Raw genomic sequence first — 19,318 nt, 5'->3', positions numbered from 1 at the left:
CGGAGTTGTGTTAAAAAACTCCATTGGGGGCAATTAAAATTTTAGAGACCATTAACAAATCGGCTTTGACATCTTTCTTTTATGTTACAAACATGTGGTTATTTTTCCTAATGATTACTTTTTTTGTTAAAAACATACATGCAACTTGTTTGCACATAACAAATTAATACCGAAATCATATAGGTTACTTTGGTTCTGTTTAACCAAGCGTAGCAGAACAAACAATGCAACATGTCATAGAAATACGCATTTTTTTTCTAAAATATTAAAAAACGACAAAAATCAGATTTAAAGGATTTAGCGTTTTTTTTGCTAAAGCGGTCCTTTATAAAAAAAGTTTAACGGTTTAGACTTAATTATTGATTAGCTTCTGTCTCGCTATCTGCTCGCTCGATGAACAGTCTGTGACGTCAGTGTTGTGTGGTGACTGCCAAGTGCCAAGGATCATTGAACGATGGACAACAACATAGGTGCGCGGTTTATACATCAGTTGGCGTAACAAGCTGCGACGCAATCGCGTGATTAAACGGCGCCGACCAAAATCTGCTTTGTTTGATCGAACAAATAGCTCGTACGGCCCGAGGCTAAGTATACTGTATGCTTGTGGGAAACAATGACGCATTCCAGTCTGGCTGAGAACTACTAGTGTGGAATTAACAACGAAAGTAGGCGGACAGGTGTTGACTAAGCAAACATCGTTGGAAAGATGTATGAACCGTTTGTATTTCAAGTTGTAAAAGACATTTTAGGACCACTGTACAAGAAAGAAAGCGGCCAGAGCCACAGACAAGTACGTTTTGCGTCACAAATTGAAGAGATCCATGAAATAGTGAAGCAAAATTTTGACATTCAGGAGGTATGTGGAGAAGCTACATTACAATATGTTGATCAGCTAGTGGACTGCCTGCTTGCGAATGTACAAAATCCACTGGAATTGAGCAAAGTTGAGGAGTTTGCCAGTGACTTGTTAATGACTGCCTTCAAAAACTCCAATACAAAACTTATTCAGCAGCGAATGAAATGTATTGAAGCACAAAATAAGTTTGGGGGCAATATGTCAAAGTTAATTTTGGATGAAGCTGTTACTGATGCTTGGATTCAGCAGAAAAAACTGTCCATTGTTACTAAGTTTTGCGAAACATTTATGGATTCCAATATTAAACCAATGATTGCCTGCTTTGATGATGTTTATGTCTACTCACAGTCAGAGTCTGCAAAACTTATACGTACTTCCATGCATGAAGCTGTGACACACATGGTTTATACCAAAAATGTTTCGAACTATGCAGAGGATTTAAGCAAAGAAGTGTTAGTGGAAACTTTTGCCAGTGTTTCCACTCAAATAAGCAGAGACAATCTCATAAAAACTGCCCATGCTTTTGCTGAAAAAATGATTGGGGACATATTTTGTGATGATTGTTTGCTACGATCCAAACCATCAACTAGTAGATCAAGTCTAATTACATTTTCAGAAGAACTTTGTGGTAATGTGTGGAATGAAGTGTATGATGATGCAGACCTAAGGTAAGATTTATCATGATGTAGGCAGTTCAATGCTTTACAATTTCAATTTTCAGAAGGAGGGTTAACCCAGCAAATGTTGAAAGAGAATACATGTCATTTATTTTGCACAATGCAGTTGAACCGACTGAAGGTCCCGCTGATCAGGTACACAAGTTAAAAATATTATGTAATTACTGACTGCTTTTATTTTCGTTTAGTTCTTAATTCTCGCATATTGTCCATTTTAAAACCTTTTTCATGTTTATGCTGGATATGGTGTTTTTTGTTTATTTGTAGTCAAGGGTTTTTATGTGTTTTTATTTGTAGTCAAGGTCAAAAAGCTCAAATACTGATTCTTCCAACTCAAGTCTTTTAACAGTAAACAGAAGAGACAGTTGTGATACTTCCAGGTAACTTTAAAAAAATAAACTAAAGGTGCTTGTTACAAACTTGTTTGTTACAAAAATTATTTGGTGTGAAAACTATCTTGTATACTTTTTTATTTTCATAAAGTGAGGCACTGACACCCAAATCAGCCATTGATGAAAGTACATGGAAAAAGGGTCTGTATCAGTTTGCTGATCAACTGTTGTATTCATTGTCACATCTCGAGGAGGAACCTAGAATTCCAGATATATTTGTGCCTACAGAAATAGGTGGGTAAACTGTTGATAAAAAATGTGCGATAGTATTGATTCTTCACTTTCCAAAAATAGAACATGAAAAACCACAAAAATAAGGTTCAATTTAAGGCAGCCTACTCGTGAAACAACCTAGACCCTTAATTTCCATTATTCAACCAAGTATGTCTATTGGTAAAGCAGTTTAAAGGCCCTTTTGTTAAAATCATTTTGAGTTCAGTCCTTTAAACTGTGCATTGTTTCAGGAACATTTAGCAGCAAAGTTCGTCGTTCTGGTTCATGTCCTCACATATTGCGAATACCATCAACTGTTTACGAGGTACCATGTCCAAGGAGACAATCTGAATCTCTTATCAGATTTGCTGGTGGCATGCATAGTTTCGCGGAAACTCTTGCTTCAGACATAATGTTGTCAAGCTTTTCCGAGTTTTAACTTTACTTCATTTGGTTTAAAGGATTAGCACTACATCAATATTTATTGTTGTTATTATTATTATTTTTCATCATGTTAGGTGTTTTGTTTAACTGTGTTTTAGTTGCAATGTCGGTTGTACTTACTTTAAAAAAAGTTCGTTTTTAAATGTTGGCCTAATGTTGCAACATTTATCTGTGCCTAAAATGAAACATAACTCATTTGGTTTATTGTTGTTCTGCTTCAGACCTAATACTTACAGACCTTGTACAAAAAATTCCTAAATTCTATCTATTACATTGTTAAAAACAAAACCAACAAATGAAATGTTGGATTGCTGTTAGTTAAAAGCCAAAAGCTTGTAATGTAGCAATTTTTCAAAAAACTACTAAATTGAACCGGATGTTGTTTTGTGCCAAGTGTTACCAATGCTTCATAAAGTTAATTAAAGTGATCATCATGTATGAAACTTATTTTTACCATGTTGTTGTACATGTGTCATCATGATCAATAACACAATGACATACGAAAGTTCTCTTTTTGTTGGCAGAGAAAGAGTTTATAGACATGACAAAACTCAGTAAATAGAAGCCTGTTAATGTCAATGTTGCTGTTTTACGTTGCTCCTTTCGAAGTAAGTTGTATTAACATTACATAAAAAAATATGCTGTGATATATATTGCAAGAGGCTGTTGCTTTCTTAGGATGTTTTTTGTGTAACAATATTTGGTTTGACTGTTGGTCACAGTTGCACAAAGCATTAAGTCGTGATTAAAAACCATTACTTACTGCATAAAGCTTTAAGTCGTGGTCAAAAAGCATTAGAAGTACCCTGTAGTCTATTGCCACAATCAGTCATTGCCATGGATATCTGTACCCCAGAATCTTAAACAACTCCTCATTGTACGGTTTATAAAAAGTGGTAAACGCACTTATTATTTCTTCCTTTGGCTGTTGTATGTCAGTTGATTTTGGTTGAACACACAGCGGCGGTTTGGGTATCCTTGAACTTGGTTTTAGACAATACTGTCCGGTCTTATTGTTTAGCACCCAGTCCTCTTTGTGTATGAGTTTGGGCATTTCTAGAAAGTCCTGTATCTTTGCGTAGCTCGTCCAAGGTTCCCGAATCATGTCATCGCCATCCAATATAAGCATGCGTGAATGGTTGAACGACTTTTGCCACCTTTCTAAATGGTAAACATAAAGTCCTGCTTGAATACATCTGTTTCTGCTATTCCATTTCGAAAGTACATGCCGCTCTTGATGATGAAAGTCTATTTTTGTATTCAATTCTCCTTGCAACTGTAACAGATGCACTCTTGCGTATTCTGCAAACGCTCCCGCAATATCTGAAAGCAAAATGCAGTTCTGGATTATTTTCGAATTTTCTTTATAAAATCTCATTGAAAGCACGTTTTCAAAAATATTGACTTTTTTGCTTTTTTTACCATGTTATCGGACTTAATGAATTATTTAAAAGCTATTTTTTGGGCGTACAAGTCGCCAATTTTTATCGACGTTCTGTAGTACGTTTTATGCTTGTTCCATTAAAACTTATTTCACGTTACACATAGTCCATGAGTGGTAAAATCCTAAACTATTTTTGCTAATTGAACTTGAGTTCAGAACTGGTATAAAAACTTTGGTCGCTTTGCCGCTTACTTGGTGTATAGTGCTTGTGGTTGTGAACATAGCAAGAGAACGCTCGCTGGATGGGGTCACATAGCTGCAAAATCACTTTCATATTGGGATTAAGTGTCAACATTTTTTGAGGTATCGTCGGTGGATAAGCGTAGAAATAGTGTGGCGAATTTTCTATGGTGATCCTTTGTCCGTTTTCTTGCGTAAAAAGGGACCTGCCAAAAGATAAGCATCTATGAAGGGTTTGTCCAACCGTTTAGTTACCTAGCAACAAACCGACTAATCCTAACTACAGAAGCTGTTTAATTTAAAATATGTGTTGACCTTTTTTTCTTTCCTGATTAATTTACCAGTCTAATAACAACCGTGTTTAATACAGTAGTTTACCATTTGACACTTTAAATGACATCTAATATCGTAAGTATTGGTTTAAACGTGTTTTGTTTCAGATATCGTGTCATTTCGGTAAAAAGCCCAAAAGAATCACTAGTATCGCAATCGGTATTGATGACTTTACACTTCAATTTACCAACCTATACCATTCCTCGCCCCTCTCCCAATTCCCAGTGAAAAAGTCGCTCGAGTATGTTGTACGGTTTGGAACTTGAAAGTATCCTGTTGCGTTCAAAAAGTTCATCATCACGGTGTTACCACATCCCTCAACTCCAATAACTATTACATCCGGAAACCCGCCCTGTGCAAATAGTGCATTTAGGCAAACAGCGATATGACTTACCTAGATCGTTATAGTGCATGTACAAGTCAAGCAATTACAATAAAGTTTGAAACAATCATTTCAGTCGAGAAGAACGAATGAATTGGTTTAATATGGTTGTGTTGAATCAGTATGTTATGTTTTGCCATGTATAGGTTTTCTTTCACATTTTTATGGTTAAATTTTGTATGTATTAACGTGTAACGCGATCGGCTTTCCATGTGGGTCAGTTTTCATAAACAAGTAGGAATCGCTTTTGTTAAACTTACCTTATCTGTTGAATCACGAAAAGGAGTTGTGCTCTGTAAGTGTGGAAAAGTGTTGCGATTGGTACGATAATCTGGTATTGTGTTGTAAATGATCAGCACAATACCGATTACGTTTAACAGAAGTAGCTTTCGTAATCTTTTCATTTTTGTAAGAGCTGTATGTTTTTTTCAAAGTCAAACATATAAGTGTATAAATATTTATCCGCTAATATAACTTGCGTTCAAACAAGGTATACTTAATAAATGCATTTGCTCTAAATTATCATAGTAAAGACACTTGCCTAATTCAACATTCTTACAAAAGTGTTTAAACATTCTAAATATCTCATTTGTAACTCCACACTTTTGCTGAATGTCTGTCTCGAATTCCAATGTACAAGAGTGGCGCTTTCTGTGCTAAATACTTTTGCACGATTTTAAATAATTCTGTTCATCTACAGTTACATCGGTTATGTTTGGACCGATTGTTAGACCTGTTAATGTATTGTGTTAACGCGATTGGGATATGCATGTGTGTCGAGCGCGATGACACGCACACACTCGTTGCTAGTACGAAAACAATTGTTCGCTAAATGAGTCTATTGAAATGCTAATTATTGCTGGCCTCGTAGTTACATGTGTTTATCTCAACTCCTAACTGAATTCTGCAATTAAAGGGTTTGAAACATTTTCTTAAATAGCTTATCCGGACTTCTAGGCAAGTCTTTGTACTTTTGTAATGTTTTATTACCACAAGAAATATAGGATATATATCTAAATGCTTTGTAGAATATATATTAAAGAACATACGTTAAAATATACAGTGGCATATATGTCAGTGTGTGACGATGCGTCGGTGAACTTAGCACATTATGTGCTAAAATACGTTTAAATGAAATACAATCACAATTTTAGTTTGGGTGAAACGACATCTTATCACCAAAACACACTATTAAGGGCCGTGATGGCCGCGACATCTGCCACTGATTCAAAACACTTAAAATCACCAAGGTATATTTCAACCTTATCAATCCCTTTAACAGGCAATGTTGCAAACGAAACTAATTGAGGTAAGTGCCGTCCTCAACAACATCATCTTCAGTTCTTTTAAACCCGACCAAGCCTATTTTTCCTTTACTAAGCTCCAAGTCCCCCTTGGCCACGGTATCACTTGTGTCATATCTTCTTCCTGGAGAGTCGGAATTGCTGTGATTAGTTGGTTGTTCAGATGAGGTGCCTGCTAGACTTGTCTCAGCGACATTGAGCACCCCTTCTCTGGTAATGGCTGTTGCTTGTGTTTGGGCCTGCGTCAGTTCAACGGCGACCCGGTCGTGCTCGTTGTAGGATATCACATTTCCCACGTATGTGCCGTCTTGATTGGGATTTGGAAGACTGTATCGGGCTTGGATCGCACAAACCTCGTAGAATCCACGACGGATCAACACACGAACGTGCGAGGCCCGTACGCAGAACAGCAAAACTGATACCACACCCTGTCAAACAACGTGATATGCATGAGTTATTTTTCCATCTAGCCAAGTTCATTGATATTTTAGGGTTATGGGAAGACGCTAAAAAGTGCGTTTTAACGTAGTTTAATATCATTTTCAATGTGCAAGAGAATGGTTCTAATATGTTGTCTTGCATTAAAATGAAATATGAGCAGTGTGAAAGCGTTCTACGAGCTTAGCCCTGATTTCCCCAACTTTTAACATTTACACGTAGTTTTCTCTTTATTAAAAAATAAAGTTTACTCTACTTCCAACCATCAGTTCAAAGTTTTTAAGTATGCTTTCTATTTTAATGCTGTCATAAAGTATCTAACGCACCAATACAAACCACAACAAAACAAGTATGACCACCTCGTTTTGCGTAGAGGACTATAGGCATCTTTGAGGCAAGTGGTAAATATATCACAACGCAACCTTACCAGGATAATAGAACATGTTGCGTAGAGGTGATCCAACACATTGTAGTATGTCACTCCGAACTGGTCTGAAACAAGCCGGGCACATCCTATTGCCCACGTTAAGGTAAACAAAAGAAGGAACACCAGTAGATGTTCAGCCAAATGCTTGGACTCCTTGAATTGTGTCATGTAGCCTTGGAATAGGATCTGTCGAAAACAAAAATCTGTTTTCGTTTTTGATATGTAAATTATACAGCTCACTTATTATAAGAGGTTTGTTGAAGATATTGCCTTTTCAAAATTTTGTAACTTTAAACCCAGTTGCCAGCACAAACATTTGTTCATTTGTGTGATGTTTTGGCTTGTAGTAAAGGTTTTCGTAAAAAAATCGCATTCATTTCTTTTTTGACTAGAATTTGTAGTTTGACAAAGTGTTTTTATTGAAATCTCTGTAAAAACACTTGGGGTTTGCACTTACCTCTTTCTTAATTCGATTTAAATTCAATTCCTTGGTTGCTAGCACCAAAGACACGAAGGCAATCAAAAAGAATAGGCCAGCTGGAATAGCAAAACCGTAGTAGAGTGCTGGTCCTTGCATGAGACAGGAGTCTTGGCCCGCGTATACATTTGGGTCAAGCACTGTGATTCCCCCTACTGCAAATAATGTGTGATAATTTTGCAGAGCTATTAGGCTTTGTCTTGTGTTTATTTTAACCAGGTGTGCACATCTTTTCGCTATGACGGCCGCAGATGTACGTTGAACAGTATGGTATTAAGGCTTAACTGTTTATGACGTCACCATCTGAATCGTGACGTATAAAAAGTACATGGCTACTAGCCTGGCAATGCTCATTACAGCCCCACAAAATATATTTACAACAGTTTCGAAATCCAAATATACAACAGGGTTGTATTTACGTCACGGCCACCAGTACACATATTTTAATATACATGTTCACGGCCGCATAAACTCGTCTCTGCGGCCAGTACTGGGTCTCCTGGCCTGTAGACACGTTTTATAAGTGGCCCGGAAATCAGGGTTGCCAAATAAATAAATAGAATTATCAGTGTTGCCAAATCATTGTCACAAAGAAAAGTGGCCTAGATTTTTGATTGGCCTGTAAGCACGTGCCTACTTTGCCTAATGGTTAATCCGACACTGTCTGCGGTCATACGGCTAGGTTGTGCACCCCTGATTTAAACCTAAGCTTTCGCGCCGAAGTATTTATCCTCACCTGTTTGTGTTTGTGATTCGTACATCAGCATCACGCCCATAACGATTGCCCATATGATTAGACATACAGGATAAACCAACAGCGAAAACCTGTAATGGTACAAAACATACCGTTAGATAACTTATAACAATTTAAAATAAACACGGCTAAAGATAAACTATCAAAACCCGATCAGCCCAAAAAGTTATTTTTGGTGTACATGTTACATAGGTCTAATATAAATCTGTAGATGTATAAGTTTTTCTTAAATAATGTTTTTTTGACTACAGATGTTAAACCACGTCAATACGTACTAATGAAGCATCAGAGGAAGAAATCTCCCACTCACTTTAGCATAGCTGAGTTTCGTTTCTCCTGCTCACAATGAGCGTAGAGCAAGATCCAGTTGAGGGGCCATTCGACGTTTCGGTAAGCAGCAAACGCCGCCAACGCAATCCATGCAAAAGTCACGAACAGAAAGAAGTGGTGAAGCGTTGCTACAGCGAGGCAAGACGAACGCGAAAGTGTCGCCCACGTCGCCTCTGCTACAAGATGGAGCATAAACGCCACCATAGAGGTAAATGCGATCTGTAGGATGAAATGCGACATCGGGCCACGTCGCACACGCCTGCAAGTAAACAGTATCATGATTTTACTTTTGCCTTTTAAGTGGCGTTGATTCATGGCTTTGCTGACGCATTTTTGTAATCAGCTTAGGAGACAACATTATGACTGGGCCGCAGCACCCTGCTGCCTGCCCCTGCGTTTGCATCTAGCTTAAAATGAATCACACGTTGAGAAACTCTAACACTAAGAGTTCGACACAACATGTTATGTCCTTACGGGTTAAACAACATTTATAACTCTCGATATAGTTTTTTTTATGTCAAAACTGTTTCCAAATGTTTATTTTCATTGATTTATATCCTCTCAGAAACGCGTCTATTTGGGCAGTTATTTTCATCATTAAACATATATTCCCTATATTATTTTACTTCACAGTTATATATTTGACATTTGTGTTAACTTATATGCTTACCGAAAGGATATGTGCGCGATTGCGATAAGAAAAAGACAAACCATTGCAATCACACTTCCCACAATCGCGCTGGTAGTTGGCGGGATAGGTGGAAAACTGATCTGTTAGAAAATTGTATATACGTTGTAACGTTACTTTTTCACTTCAACGTCAAACAAAGGAAAGAGGCTTCAATGTTACATGTTATAGGTTTTACGTATGGATTATTTTTGTCTGGAATTAAACTCATTACAGTCAGACCCAATTTTACATAACATTACCAATCTCCTATGTCTGACACAGGCACGCATTAAATCAGTCACTTTCCCACTGCAACTCACCTTTGTGAAAAGAGCAAATGACGTCAAATGCTTAGTGTCGCAACCAATTTGATGTGACGTTGTTCCACCGGGTGAGCGTTGTAGGCCGGACGTCGAAAATCCGTTGCTTGCTGGATCCAGGAAAGCACACTCAGCGTCGATAACTAATGGTTTTGATGGCTAAACATACAAATATAAGATAATACAAATGCGCTTTATACTTGTTGTATGTGGCTTTTCGCGTGTCTAAAGTCAATTTGTTGTTTGTCATGCATACTGCACCAGCAAGGACTGCATGTTCGTTAATCAAACGTTATTAGGTTTTCTGTTGTCTTAATTCTTGTGGAAAACAAGGCAGCGAAATTGACTGTTTTGCTTTATATTAGCAGTGTATTTAACTCCATTAAAATATATATTAAAACTGTAGATCCAGTGTTAAGTACGTTCGTGATGCTTTTTTTTTATCTCGAATCATGCAGGGTGATACCTGCTCCTTGCAAACTTGCCGAACCCTAGCGTTACTCTCAAGTTCTTGCTATACCGCTAATTAACTGTCTCCAGCCACAGTTTTGAAAACACTTACCTGTCCCAATGAGCTACGTTGGGCCGAAACTTCACCATTGATATCCCAGGTTATGCGTATGGGTGTTGTCAGGTTTTGTACATTTGTTTGTTGTGACCCCGACCCCAGATTTAAAGCGATAACCGAACCTGTTGTCGAAAATAAGTTTGTTAAAATCACTATGACGAATATTTTTCGTTCTATGCAAAAATATTTGTTGGTCAGACCATTGCCTAATGTCTATTATTTCACTGGTTTTCGAACTATAGGCTTGCAGTATACTAACAAACTCTTTTTTTGCAGCATGCTTTTCAGGTTAAAAACACAAAAACTGGTTTAAACAAATTAATTCGGTAAAATGTGGAAGTAAAATGAACGAGGTCGCTTTCCGCTGACTCTGATGGAGATGGAAATTGTACTCCACAAAAGCGACTATTTTCGAGAATTGATTTCAATCACCGTCTTAAAATGGAAAATAACGACCGATTTATATGCTTTAAAGGCGTTTTTTAGGTAAGTATATAGTCTAAAACTTCTATCTTACGTAAATACTAACAATTGGTTGGAGATAGTGAGATTATTAAATGTTATTTCTTTACAGCACGTACCAGTAAGCTTCCGTGTGTTTCCGCTTGGTCCTGGCGGGAATATTTTGGTGTTGGTGATAAGAACAGCTAACACTTTTACCGACGTTCCGTTAATTTCAGATAACACGACGCTGGGAATAAAAATTTTTGTCACTTGGCCAGAGGTTGGGGCGGCCGTATTTGCAATTGCCACTTCGAGATTTCCGTGAGAAGGTTTACTTTGTTCAGTCAGGTACATTGTCACCGTTCCCACCGTTGTAGTTTTTGATCCTGTGGGTATTTAAGATAGTTGGATAAATGTAGTTAACTGCTACAAGGCTTTGTTGTTTTAGTATCGTTTTGGTTGTAGGCTGTGTGTTGATCGAATCTCATTAATTGATACCATTTTAAATACACTGACCCGGAAATACTGTACAAAGATGGCATAGTTTGGGCTACAAAACCAGTGCTATTAAATAATCTTGATCATTTGGAGCTAAGGTGAATACATCCATACTGGAGGAATCAGCCCTGAAACGTCAATGCAGAGATTTTTCTAGCCTGTGCATTGCCATATGGGAATGCTTGGGAGACCGGCTTGATGTTATATAAGGCCTTTATAAGGCCTTGCGTACTATGATGATCGATAAAACAAAACTTTTTTTTTCAAAGCCCCTGTGTTGTCAATTCACCTGTCGTTAAGTTTTGTTTAAATGCCGTTGTCTCGACAACAGCAAGGAATCGTACTGCTGCTCCACTTGAAGGCGACGCTTGAAAAGTTGCTTCCAGGTTGTTAAACATTCCCACCACTGTAGCTGTGTCTTCTGCAGTAGTCTAAAAAGATAAATTCCAATGAAGAAATCATTACCGGTCCACCCTATATCAAGCGTTTAACAGTTAAGTGTACAACTTTGATGCGGGTATACCATCAGGTGACCTTTTGCTGCCGCTGTGACGATTCATTATGCTGGAGATTAAATCTATCATGTGATGATGCATATGTAGAGTGTATATTGAGCTTTGAAAAGGCATTTGTTTTGCCCCTGGATTTAATCTTGCAAAGGATTGTTATGATTTTTTTACATCACCGCTATGTACAAACCAGTTAATCCCCGTTCGTTGTGTTTGTTGCTTCAACTTACCACCAACGCCGACTGAGCTTTTGCCTTTAAAACGTCAGTAAGGTTTGCAAGATCAACATCACTTATATTCGAACCCGAAGTCAATAGAAAGCTGGTGGACAGTGCGGTAGAAAGGGTCGCATTTTCCTTTATAAAACACATTCATCGTAACAAAACATACAAGGGGCATATTTCTGAAAAGCATAACGTTTGAAATCTCGAAACGTTGTATTTGACATGGAGTTTTAAAAATGGTAGATTGTGCATTTGTATGCATACATTATTATTTTTCTTTATTTTTTGATCCGTGGTAGACTACTATACTCACAATTTGCTCCAGTACTTCTGTAATCTCCGCGTCACAGGCTAGATAAGTTAACTGTGTCCAAATGCCACCATTACTGCAAGCGCCAAATCCGATGGAACGGCCTAAAACACATGTTTGTGTAAAATATGTCAACATGACAAAAATGATTGGCAAATACAGCAAACAGTAGCGAATCGACATTAGAATTTTGGAAGGAGGCAAAACGTTTTGGTGAAAAACACTGCTTAAGGTGACGAGAATGTGCGTATTCATTTATTTTCTGGGGGAAAGGGCCGTTTGCCCCGCATGGATACTGCAATGGTAGTATATAAACCCCACATTAATTTGTTTTGTCATCATTACATACCTAATATTATTATTTTTTCATTTATTCTCAACAACATGCGTTAGTGACTTTAGTAAATTACCGTCAGCACACTTCTCCAGCGATAGTCCTTGGTTCCCGATGACTGTGGTGTTCAGCGTGTAATTCATACTGCCTGGCGACTGAAACATCATAACCGGACAAGTTGTTACACGCGGTGTACTTGTCGTGGAAACGTTGTTGGTCGTTGTCGGAAAAGCAGTGGTCTCTGCCGGTGCGGTAATGGTTTCAACGGTGGTGGTCAATTCGCCCGATTCGGTTCCCATGGTACCTGTTTGGTCTGTAGTTGTGGTGGTTTGCACTTGTTCGGTTACTGTTGTTTTTTGTGTTGCTGCAGTTGTCGCAGTTGTACCTTCTGTGGGAGTAGTAGTTGATGTTGGAGTCATAGTTGCCTCGGAAGTTGTAGTGGTACCGTCTGTGGTGGTGCTGGCAACTGCTGTGGCTGTTTCGCTAACTTTTGCAGTGACTATTCCGACAGTTGTTCCAGATGATGTTGTAGATTGCTGTGCCTCTGTTGAAGTAGCTGTAGTGGAAGCTTGTGTACTTTCTGCAGTGGAAGTAGCAGTTTCCTCTGTACTTGTTGCTGTCACTATTCCGACAGTAGTTCCAGATGATGTTGTAGATTGCTGTTCCTCTGTGGAAGTAGTTGTAGTGGAAGCTTGTGTACTTTCTGCAGTAGAAGTAGCAGTATTCGTTGTACTTGTTGCTGTCGCTGACACAGAACCTGTTGTTGTTGTTGTCTCGGGAACAGTAACTGTTTCGGGCACTGTAGCTTCTGTAGAAGTTAGCATAGTCGCTGATGCATGAGTAGAGGTCGAAGTAGTCTCCGTTGACGATGTGGTTGTAATTGTTCCAGTACCTGTTGTACTCGCCGAGGTAGTTTCTGTGGGCGTTGTATTGTTAACGCCGACAAACGGCCCCGGGTTCTCTGTATTAGATGAAGTGGTGGCGGTTTCAGTTTGCGTAGATGCCGAACTGACAACTTCTCCCTGATTAGAAGTTGTAGCCACCATCGTTGTCGATGACATTGTTCCTTCTGAAAAAGTTTGCATAGTTTCTGGTGCACTGGTGGATGTGGTAGTAGCCTCTTTTGACGATGTTGAGGATATACCTGTTGTTGTTGCTGTTTCGGTAGAAGAAGCTGTTTCAGGCACTGTTGCTTCAGAAGTTTGCATAGTTCCAGATACAGGAGTGGATGTCGAAGTTGGTGATGTGGTTGTAACTGTTTCTGTACTCGACGAGGTGGTTTCTGCAAACGTTGTAATGTTAACGCCTATTAACGGTCCTGGGTGTTCTGTATTAGATACAGTGGTCACAATTTCAGCTTGCGTAGAAGCCGAACTGGAAACATCTCCCTGGTTTGAAGTTGTAGCCACCATCGCTGTTGATGACATTGTTGCTTCCGGAGTAGTTTCTGATGAACTAGTGGATGTGGTAATATCCTCCTTTGACGATGTTGAAGATAAACCAGTTGTTGTTGCTGTCTCGGTAGGAGTTACTGTTTCAGGTATTGTTGCTTCAGAAGTTTGCATAGTTTCAGATACACTAGTGGATGTAGAAGTAGCCTCCATTGACGCGGTTGAGGATGCTGTTGTAACTGTTTCGGTGCCTGTTGTACTTGGCGAGATGGCTTCTGCCGTCGTCGTCGTTGCCGTACTTTCTTCACTTGTAGTTACAGAAATGGCCGGTGTTGTGTTAACGCCGATCAACGGTCCTGGATTTTCTGTATTAGATGAGGTAGCTGTGATTTCAGCTTGTGTTGAAGCGGAGCTGGAAGTTTCCTGATTCAAAGTCGTGGCCGTAATCATTGCCGATGAAACCGTTTCTTGCTCGCTGACTGTTAAAACTGACATTCTTGTAGCTTCCATTGAAGATTCTGTTGTTTCCGTAGGACCTAATGTTGAACCTAGCATTGTTGCAGTTACTGTCGAAGTTGTTTCAAGCACCCCTGTAGTTTCTGTTGGTGTTTTCGTAGTACTGGAGGTGGTTGCGGTTGCTTCGGTTGCCGTCGTGTCAGGAACAGTAGTAACGTTAATGTTTCGTAAATCTGGTTCTTGTGTTGCCATATTAGTTGTCGCGCCAGTCACCTCATTAGGTACTGTATCTTGTGTTGCTGAACTTACTAGCGCGGTGGATTGTTCGCTTGATACAGTCGTGGCAGCAGCCGTAGATTCTATAGAAGCGTCTGTAGCTGTAACCGCAACTTGCTCCGTTGTTGCAGCAGATTCTGTTGAGCTAGCCGAGGAAGCACCCATAGTTGTAGCATCTTGCTCTTGTGTCATTGAGTTCGATGTTGTTGTAGCTTCTGAAGGAAGGGATGTTACAGTTACTTGTTCGCTTGATGTTGTAGCGGAGTTTTCTGTTGTCGTTTCTGATTGACTTGATGTCGTGTCAACCATGGTGGTAGCATTTTCAACAATTCTCACCTTTTGTGTCATTGAGGTCGTTGCAGACATATCCGTTGTTTCCTCATTAACCACAGAAGTTAACATATCTGTGACCATTGTTAAAGTTTCAGTGGCAGCCTTAGTTGTCTGCATGCTTGATGCTGTAGCAGACTCAGATGTTGTTTCAATCAAATTTTGCTCAGCAGTTGATGCCGCAGTTTCAGTGTCACTGGAGTTCATACCAGCTGTAGTTTCCACTTGATTGGCTGTTGTAACTGTTTCAGATGTACTTGATGCCTCAAGATTTTGTGTCGTCGCACTTTGACCCTCAGTGGCTATTTCGCTTGAGCTTGTTGAAGACATAGCATTTGTTCCCATCACGGTTTCTGTTGCGACTGCCATTACAGTTGTTTGTTCATTGTTGGTTGTAGCGGAGACCGGACTTGTTCTTGTATCCGCCATAGTTGTTTCTTCTCCCCCGATTAGTTTCAATGGTTCGTCCGTCATCTCTGTAGTTTCTATTAAAGTTTCCGTAGCAGTTGTTTCATCCACACTTGATGTCGTCGTACCGGACATGGAGGTAGTTTCCATTGACGTTGAAGCAGCTGTGAAAATGACTTCTTGCATACTCGATGTTGAATCAGATACGGGTGTTGTTTCCATTGAAGTTACTGCAGCAACAGACGTTGTGCCCATTGTCTCGCTAGAGGCTGTTACCGTTTCAGACGTTGTTGCTGTTTGACTTGATGTCGTCTGTGTCATATCTGTAGCGTTATTACCAATGGACATATAGGTTGATCCTACAGTTGTCTCCTGGTTTGGGGTTGTATCACCTATTGCTGTAGTTTGCATTAGTGTTTCTACTGTAGATGCTAAGGTTTCTGTTGGACTATCTGTTGCCACGGTCACGTTTAAAGTTTCAGTTGAACTCTGTGTCGTTTCTGCTACGGTAGTTTCTTCATGCGTGTTGGCTACTATTGTTGTAGTTTCCATATTATTAAATAAGCCTGGATCTTCCGTGGATGCCGTATCATTGAGTCGACTTGCTGTCGTTTGAATTAAACCGGTCGTTTCTTCAATGTCTATCATACCGAAAGACCCAGTGGTTTCTGCAAGGTTTGGGCTAGTTGTGGTTTCATTTGCAACTGCCGGGAGAACTTCAACACCAGTAGTTGCTTCGACAACTTCGGTAGTGGAACTTGTGGGGTCTTCCTGAGGTGTAGTGTCAGTTTCGACAGTTGTGGTTAGAACGGTTGTTTCGTTTGACTCTGTTTCTGAGATTACTGTATTGGTGACTGTAGACGTCGCGACGTCAGTTGTGTTGGCAGCTTTTAAAAACAAAAGTGCATCACACTTACAAGGTGTAACATACGATAGGTAGTTTATCAACGCATTGTAAGGTTATTAATATCCTAACTGAAATAGCTGTTGGTTGGTTACCCGCACTGCAGCTGAATGTTGTATAGACCAGGGGTCCGCAAATAGTGGGTCGCGAGTCCTTGCAGTCTGGGTCGCAAAAATTTTTAAATTTTCTTTCAATATGACCATCGCATCTACAGCTATTAAACAACTTCGGCTTTTTCAACCGTTTAATTATTTTTTTAAATTGTTACATACGTATGACAACGTAACTGTTACATACAGTCTATGTAAAAATGCAATAAGTTAAGCGCACTTGTGCAAGCATGCAGTTCTCAATTGTTAGAATAAATATGTTCGTTTACCTACTGTTTTATGTGAAAATACGAACTGGGAATAGCATAATACTGGTCTTAATATTGATATTTAGTTGTTTGGTATTTTTCACAAACATACATGCTAACAAAATGACTGGGTCGCGATAATTTAGAGCAATTTTTTTAGGGTCGCGTCAAAAAGTATTTGCGGAGCCCTGGTATAGACAACAGCAATGTTTTCCACTAAGCGATCCTCAACTCATTGTTTTTAAACATTGTGGACAAAGAATCAATTAACAACTAACCTGGTGTGGCTATTCTGTTGGCACCACTGCCCGCTTCAATCCCTGTTGGGTCTACAAACATAAAAACAATTCCTACGTTTGCGATAAACACCAAAATATGAAAATTTGTTTTGCGTACTGCTAACAAATAAAATAAATGTGTGCAAACCCCGATAATATTAGGGATTTTATGACTCATCTTCACTTACGTCAAACATACTGACATTTGTCAAATTGAAAAAGTAATGATTGGACGCATTACGTTATAACACCTTGTTCGTTTTAAGTGGGCCTATTATGCACGTAAAAAGGTAAAGTATAGCAAATTGTTAGGCTATGCTACACAGATTCACATTTTTACTAACAGACTACTCACCAGTTGGGGATTCTGTTGTGACAACGCTTGTTTCTGGAACAAAATGGTTTCTTTGCACAACACAGTTTGCTACAACTATACTATTTGTCATAAATTTGTAAACAAAATCCACGTTTTTGCAAGACTAGTGTTACACGGAACTTGCTTGTATAGCCCATGTCATGTCTAGCCTATATATCGTGTCACATTTTAAATGAGTTGTTGTTGACAGACTCTCTGGGACTTATTTGAGAAAATCTTTTGAATTGTTACCTGTGTTAACTTCTGTCGAATCTTCAATCATCGCATCTGTTGTCGAGCCTGTAGTAAAAGCAATGATTAACATTATAATTTTCGTCTTTTGCAAACTGTATGTTACATATATTATTGGGTAACAAAACAGGATGCTATCAGAGGTAAAGTCTCATTTTGTTGTTATGTGAGGGTTGATTAGATCTGATTTATTTTGTTTTCGCACTTTCTTCTTGATGACTGAATTTAGTAGAAGCAACTAAAGAAAAACTGAGTGATAGATAAATAATCAACTATACGCCTATATTGGAAATGGTAACACCAAACTTTGGCGGACTCAGCTTCCAGCGAATGAAGGCTATTTAAGAAACATTTATAGTATAAAATAGACAAAGCATCCAGTTGTACAACTTGTTAGGTGTATAGTTTTTGCATCTATTTAGTGGTTTTCCTACCTCGTGCGCTTTCAATGAAGAAAGCTATCCCGATAATGAATGCTGTCAGCAACTTTGGATTGAACACCTTCATGTTGTTGTTTTTACTTTCTTTTCCCTACACTTGCGTTATTTTTCCGCCATCGGAACTAATGCCTTCACATTAACCTGTAGCGACAAACGCTTGTGGTTAGCAGTGCTTTTAACCAAACTTATTGAAATTTCGTTTCCGGTGCATATTTCCCTTGGGGCCGGTTTTGAAACTTTGCTCGAAATTTGAAACTTCTAAACCTAATAGAACACGCAATTTCTTAAATCTTTTGGAACTGCTACGAATGAAAGCACGATTACTGTATATAGTTAGACTAAGCTGACTTTAATTACCTATCCTGGTTAATACAACCTACTAGGTAATTAAATTTTCCTATGTTACTTCCTTGACTATAAACATTACTAACGCTGTTGATTCCACCTTTGGAAATACGTCCATGCTAAAGATATGAGCTGTACCGTACGTTGGGTGTGACGAAATTGAATATGATTTAACAGGTATCCGAAAACCCACCGTTGACGCAATGCAATTAGACACGGAAACTCTTAATCACTTACGTTACATTGTTATCGCTGCACTGCAATTCTATTCTTTGACTTAACAAACGCGTCTTTTATTTTCTGTTTCAACTTCTTGAAAAAAGTCTATCGTTAATATGCCATGTTAAATAATTAGAAGTGGGCTATTGCACTTTGAATTTTACTGCAATGATTTGACATAAAATTTTGTCAAAACGAAAGCGATAAAGGATTTAAAACTTTTTAAAGTCTTTTGTTGTGTGCAAAAAAGTAATTCGTAAATAAAGCAAACAACTTTGTGGTATGCCGTTGGTGGCAATAGTATAAAGTTGATATACCTTGTTTTTCACAACCGCTTCTTAAATATGCTATGCCACCCCCTGTGACACGTCACCAGTCTTACAAGACTTGTGACGTCTCTGTGGAAGTGATTTCATACACTCACTGATTGTTAGAAATGCTCACATGAAGTTTATTTTAGCTACACCAAATTACTGTCTATTTGTTAAAATAATTGCGCCGTTTCTCTTCTATTCCTTTCCGTTTTACCGCAAAATAAAACTAAATACCTAACTCTGATATCAAAATTGTTTGCCTTTAATTGTTTACTACCTTTGCATTATTATGAACCGGTAGTTATACTTAACACTTCGTTTGGGTGTTGAGAAACAAATCAGCCGGTTATACGAGGATATGTTTTGCTTTGTGATGTAGGATCCGGATGACGCCCACCCCTTCCACAATGCATAGCGTCATCAATGTACCCATGCAACTGTATACCAACCGATGGTATTTTTT

The 19,318-nt window shown here is 38.8% G+C and overlaps 3 protein-coding genes across 4 annotated transcripts; 1 reads left to right on the top strand and 2 right to left on the bottom strand.

The window, feature by feature from the left end:
• The first annotated feature begins 356 nt into the window (after positions 1 to 356).
• LOC145220030 (uncharacterized) lies at positions 357 to 3,087 on the top strand. Of its 2 annotated transcripts, none has more exons than XM_080087314.1 (5): positions 357 to 1,524; positions 1,578 to 1,668; positions 1,831 to 1,913; positions 2,017 to 2,159; positions 2,390 to 3,087. In XM_080087314.1, the coding sequence occupies exons 1-5, from the start codon at positions 707 to 709 to the stop codon at positions 2,575 to 2,577; spliced, it is 1,323 nt and encodes a 440-aa protein (XP_079943440.1). In that variant the 5' UTR covers positions 357 to 706; the 3' UTR covers positions 2,578 to 3,087. The 2 variants fall into 2 exon arrangements, with proteins under 2 accessions (XP_079943440.1, XP_079943441.1); XM_080087315.1 differs by having other exon boundaries at positions 383 to 1,524; positions 1,581 to 1,668.
• Positions 3,088 to 3,129: 42 nt separating this feature from the next.
• LOC145220033 (heparan sulfate glucosamine 3-O-sulfotransferase 6-like) lies at positions 3,130 to 5,653 on the bottom strand. Its single transcript, XM_080087317.1, has 4 exons — positions 5,182 to 5,653; positions 4,731 to 4,891; positions 4,219 to 4,412; positions 3,130 to 3,905 (listed from the first exon to the last, which is right to left on the bottom strand). Exons 1-4 carry the CDS (start codon positions 5,323 to 5,325, stop codon positions 3,412 to 3,414), a joined length of 993 nt encoding a protein of 330 aa, XP_079943443.1. The 5' UTR covers positions 5,326 to 5,653; the 3' UTR covers positions 3,130 to 3,411.
• A 220-nt stretch (positions 5,654 to 5,873) lies between these two features.
• LOC145220027 (uncharacterized) lies at positions 5,874 to 18,113 on the bottom strand. Its single transcript, XM_080087311.1, has 17 exons — positions 17,972 to 18,113; positions 17,538 to 17,585; positions 17,286 to 17,318; positions 16,931 to 16,981; positions 12,606 to 16,277; positions 12,199 to 12,299; positions 11,892 to 12,017; positions 11,442 to 11,583; positions 10,792 to 11,040; positions 10,205 to 10,332; positions 9,643 to 9,801; positions 9,323 to 9,423; positions 8,633 to 8,911; positions 8,305 to 8,393; positions 7,548 to 7,723; positions 7,091 to 7,276; positions 5,874 to 6,653 (listed from the first exon to the last, which is right to left on the bottom strand). Exons 1-17 carry the CDS (start codon positions 18,042 to 18,044, stop codon positions 6,222 to 6,224), a joined length of 6,045 nt encoding a protein of 2,014 aa, XP_079943437.1. The 5' UTR covers positions 18,045 to 18,113; the 3' UTR covers positions 5,874 to 6,221.
• Positions 18,114 to 19,318: the final 1,205 nt, after the last annotated feature.

This window comes from Phallusia mammillata, chromosome 3 (genome assembly GCF_965637545.1).
Source record: "Phallusia mammillata chromosome 3, kaPhaMamm4.hap1.1, whole genome shotgun sequence".
NCBI lineage: Eukaryota > Metazoa > Chordata > Ascidiacea > Phlebobranchia > Ascidiidae > Phallusia > Phallusia mammillata.
The sequence above is the reverse complement of the archived record's forward strand: the minus strand, read 5'-3'. Positions and strand labels throughout refer to the sequence as shown.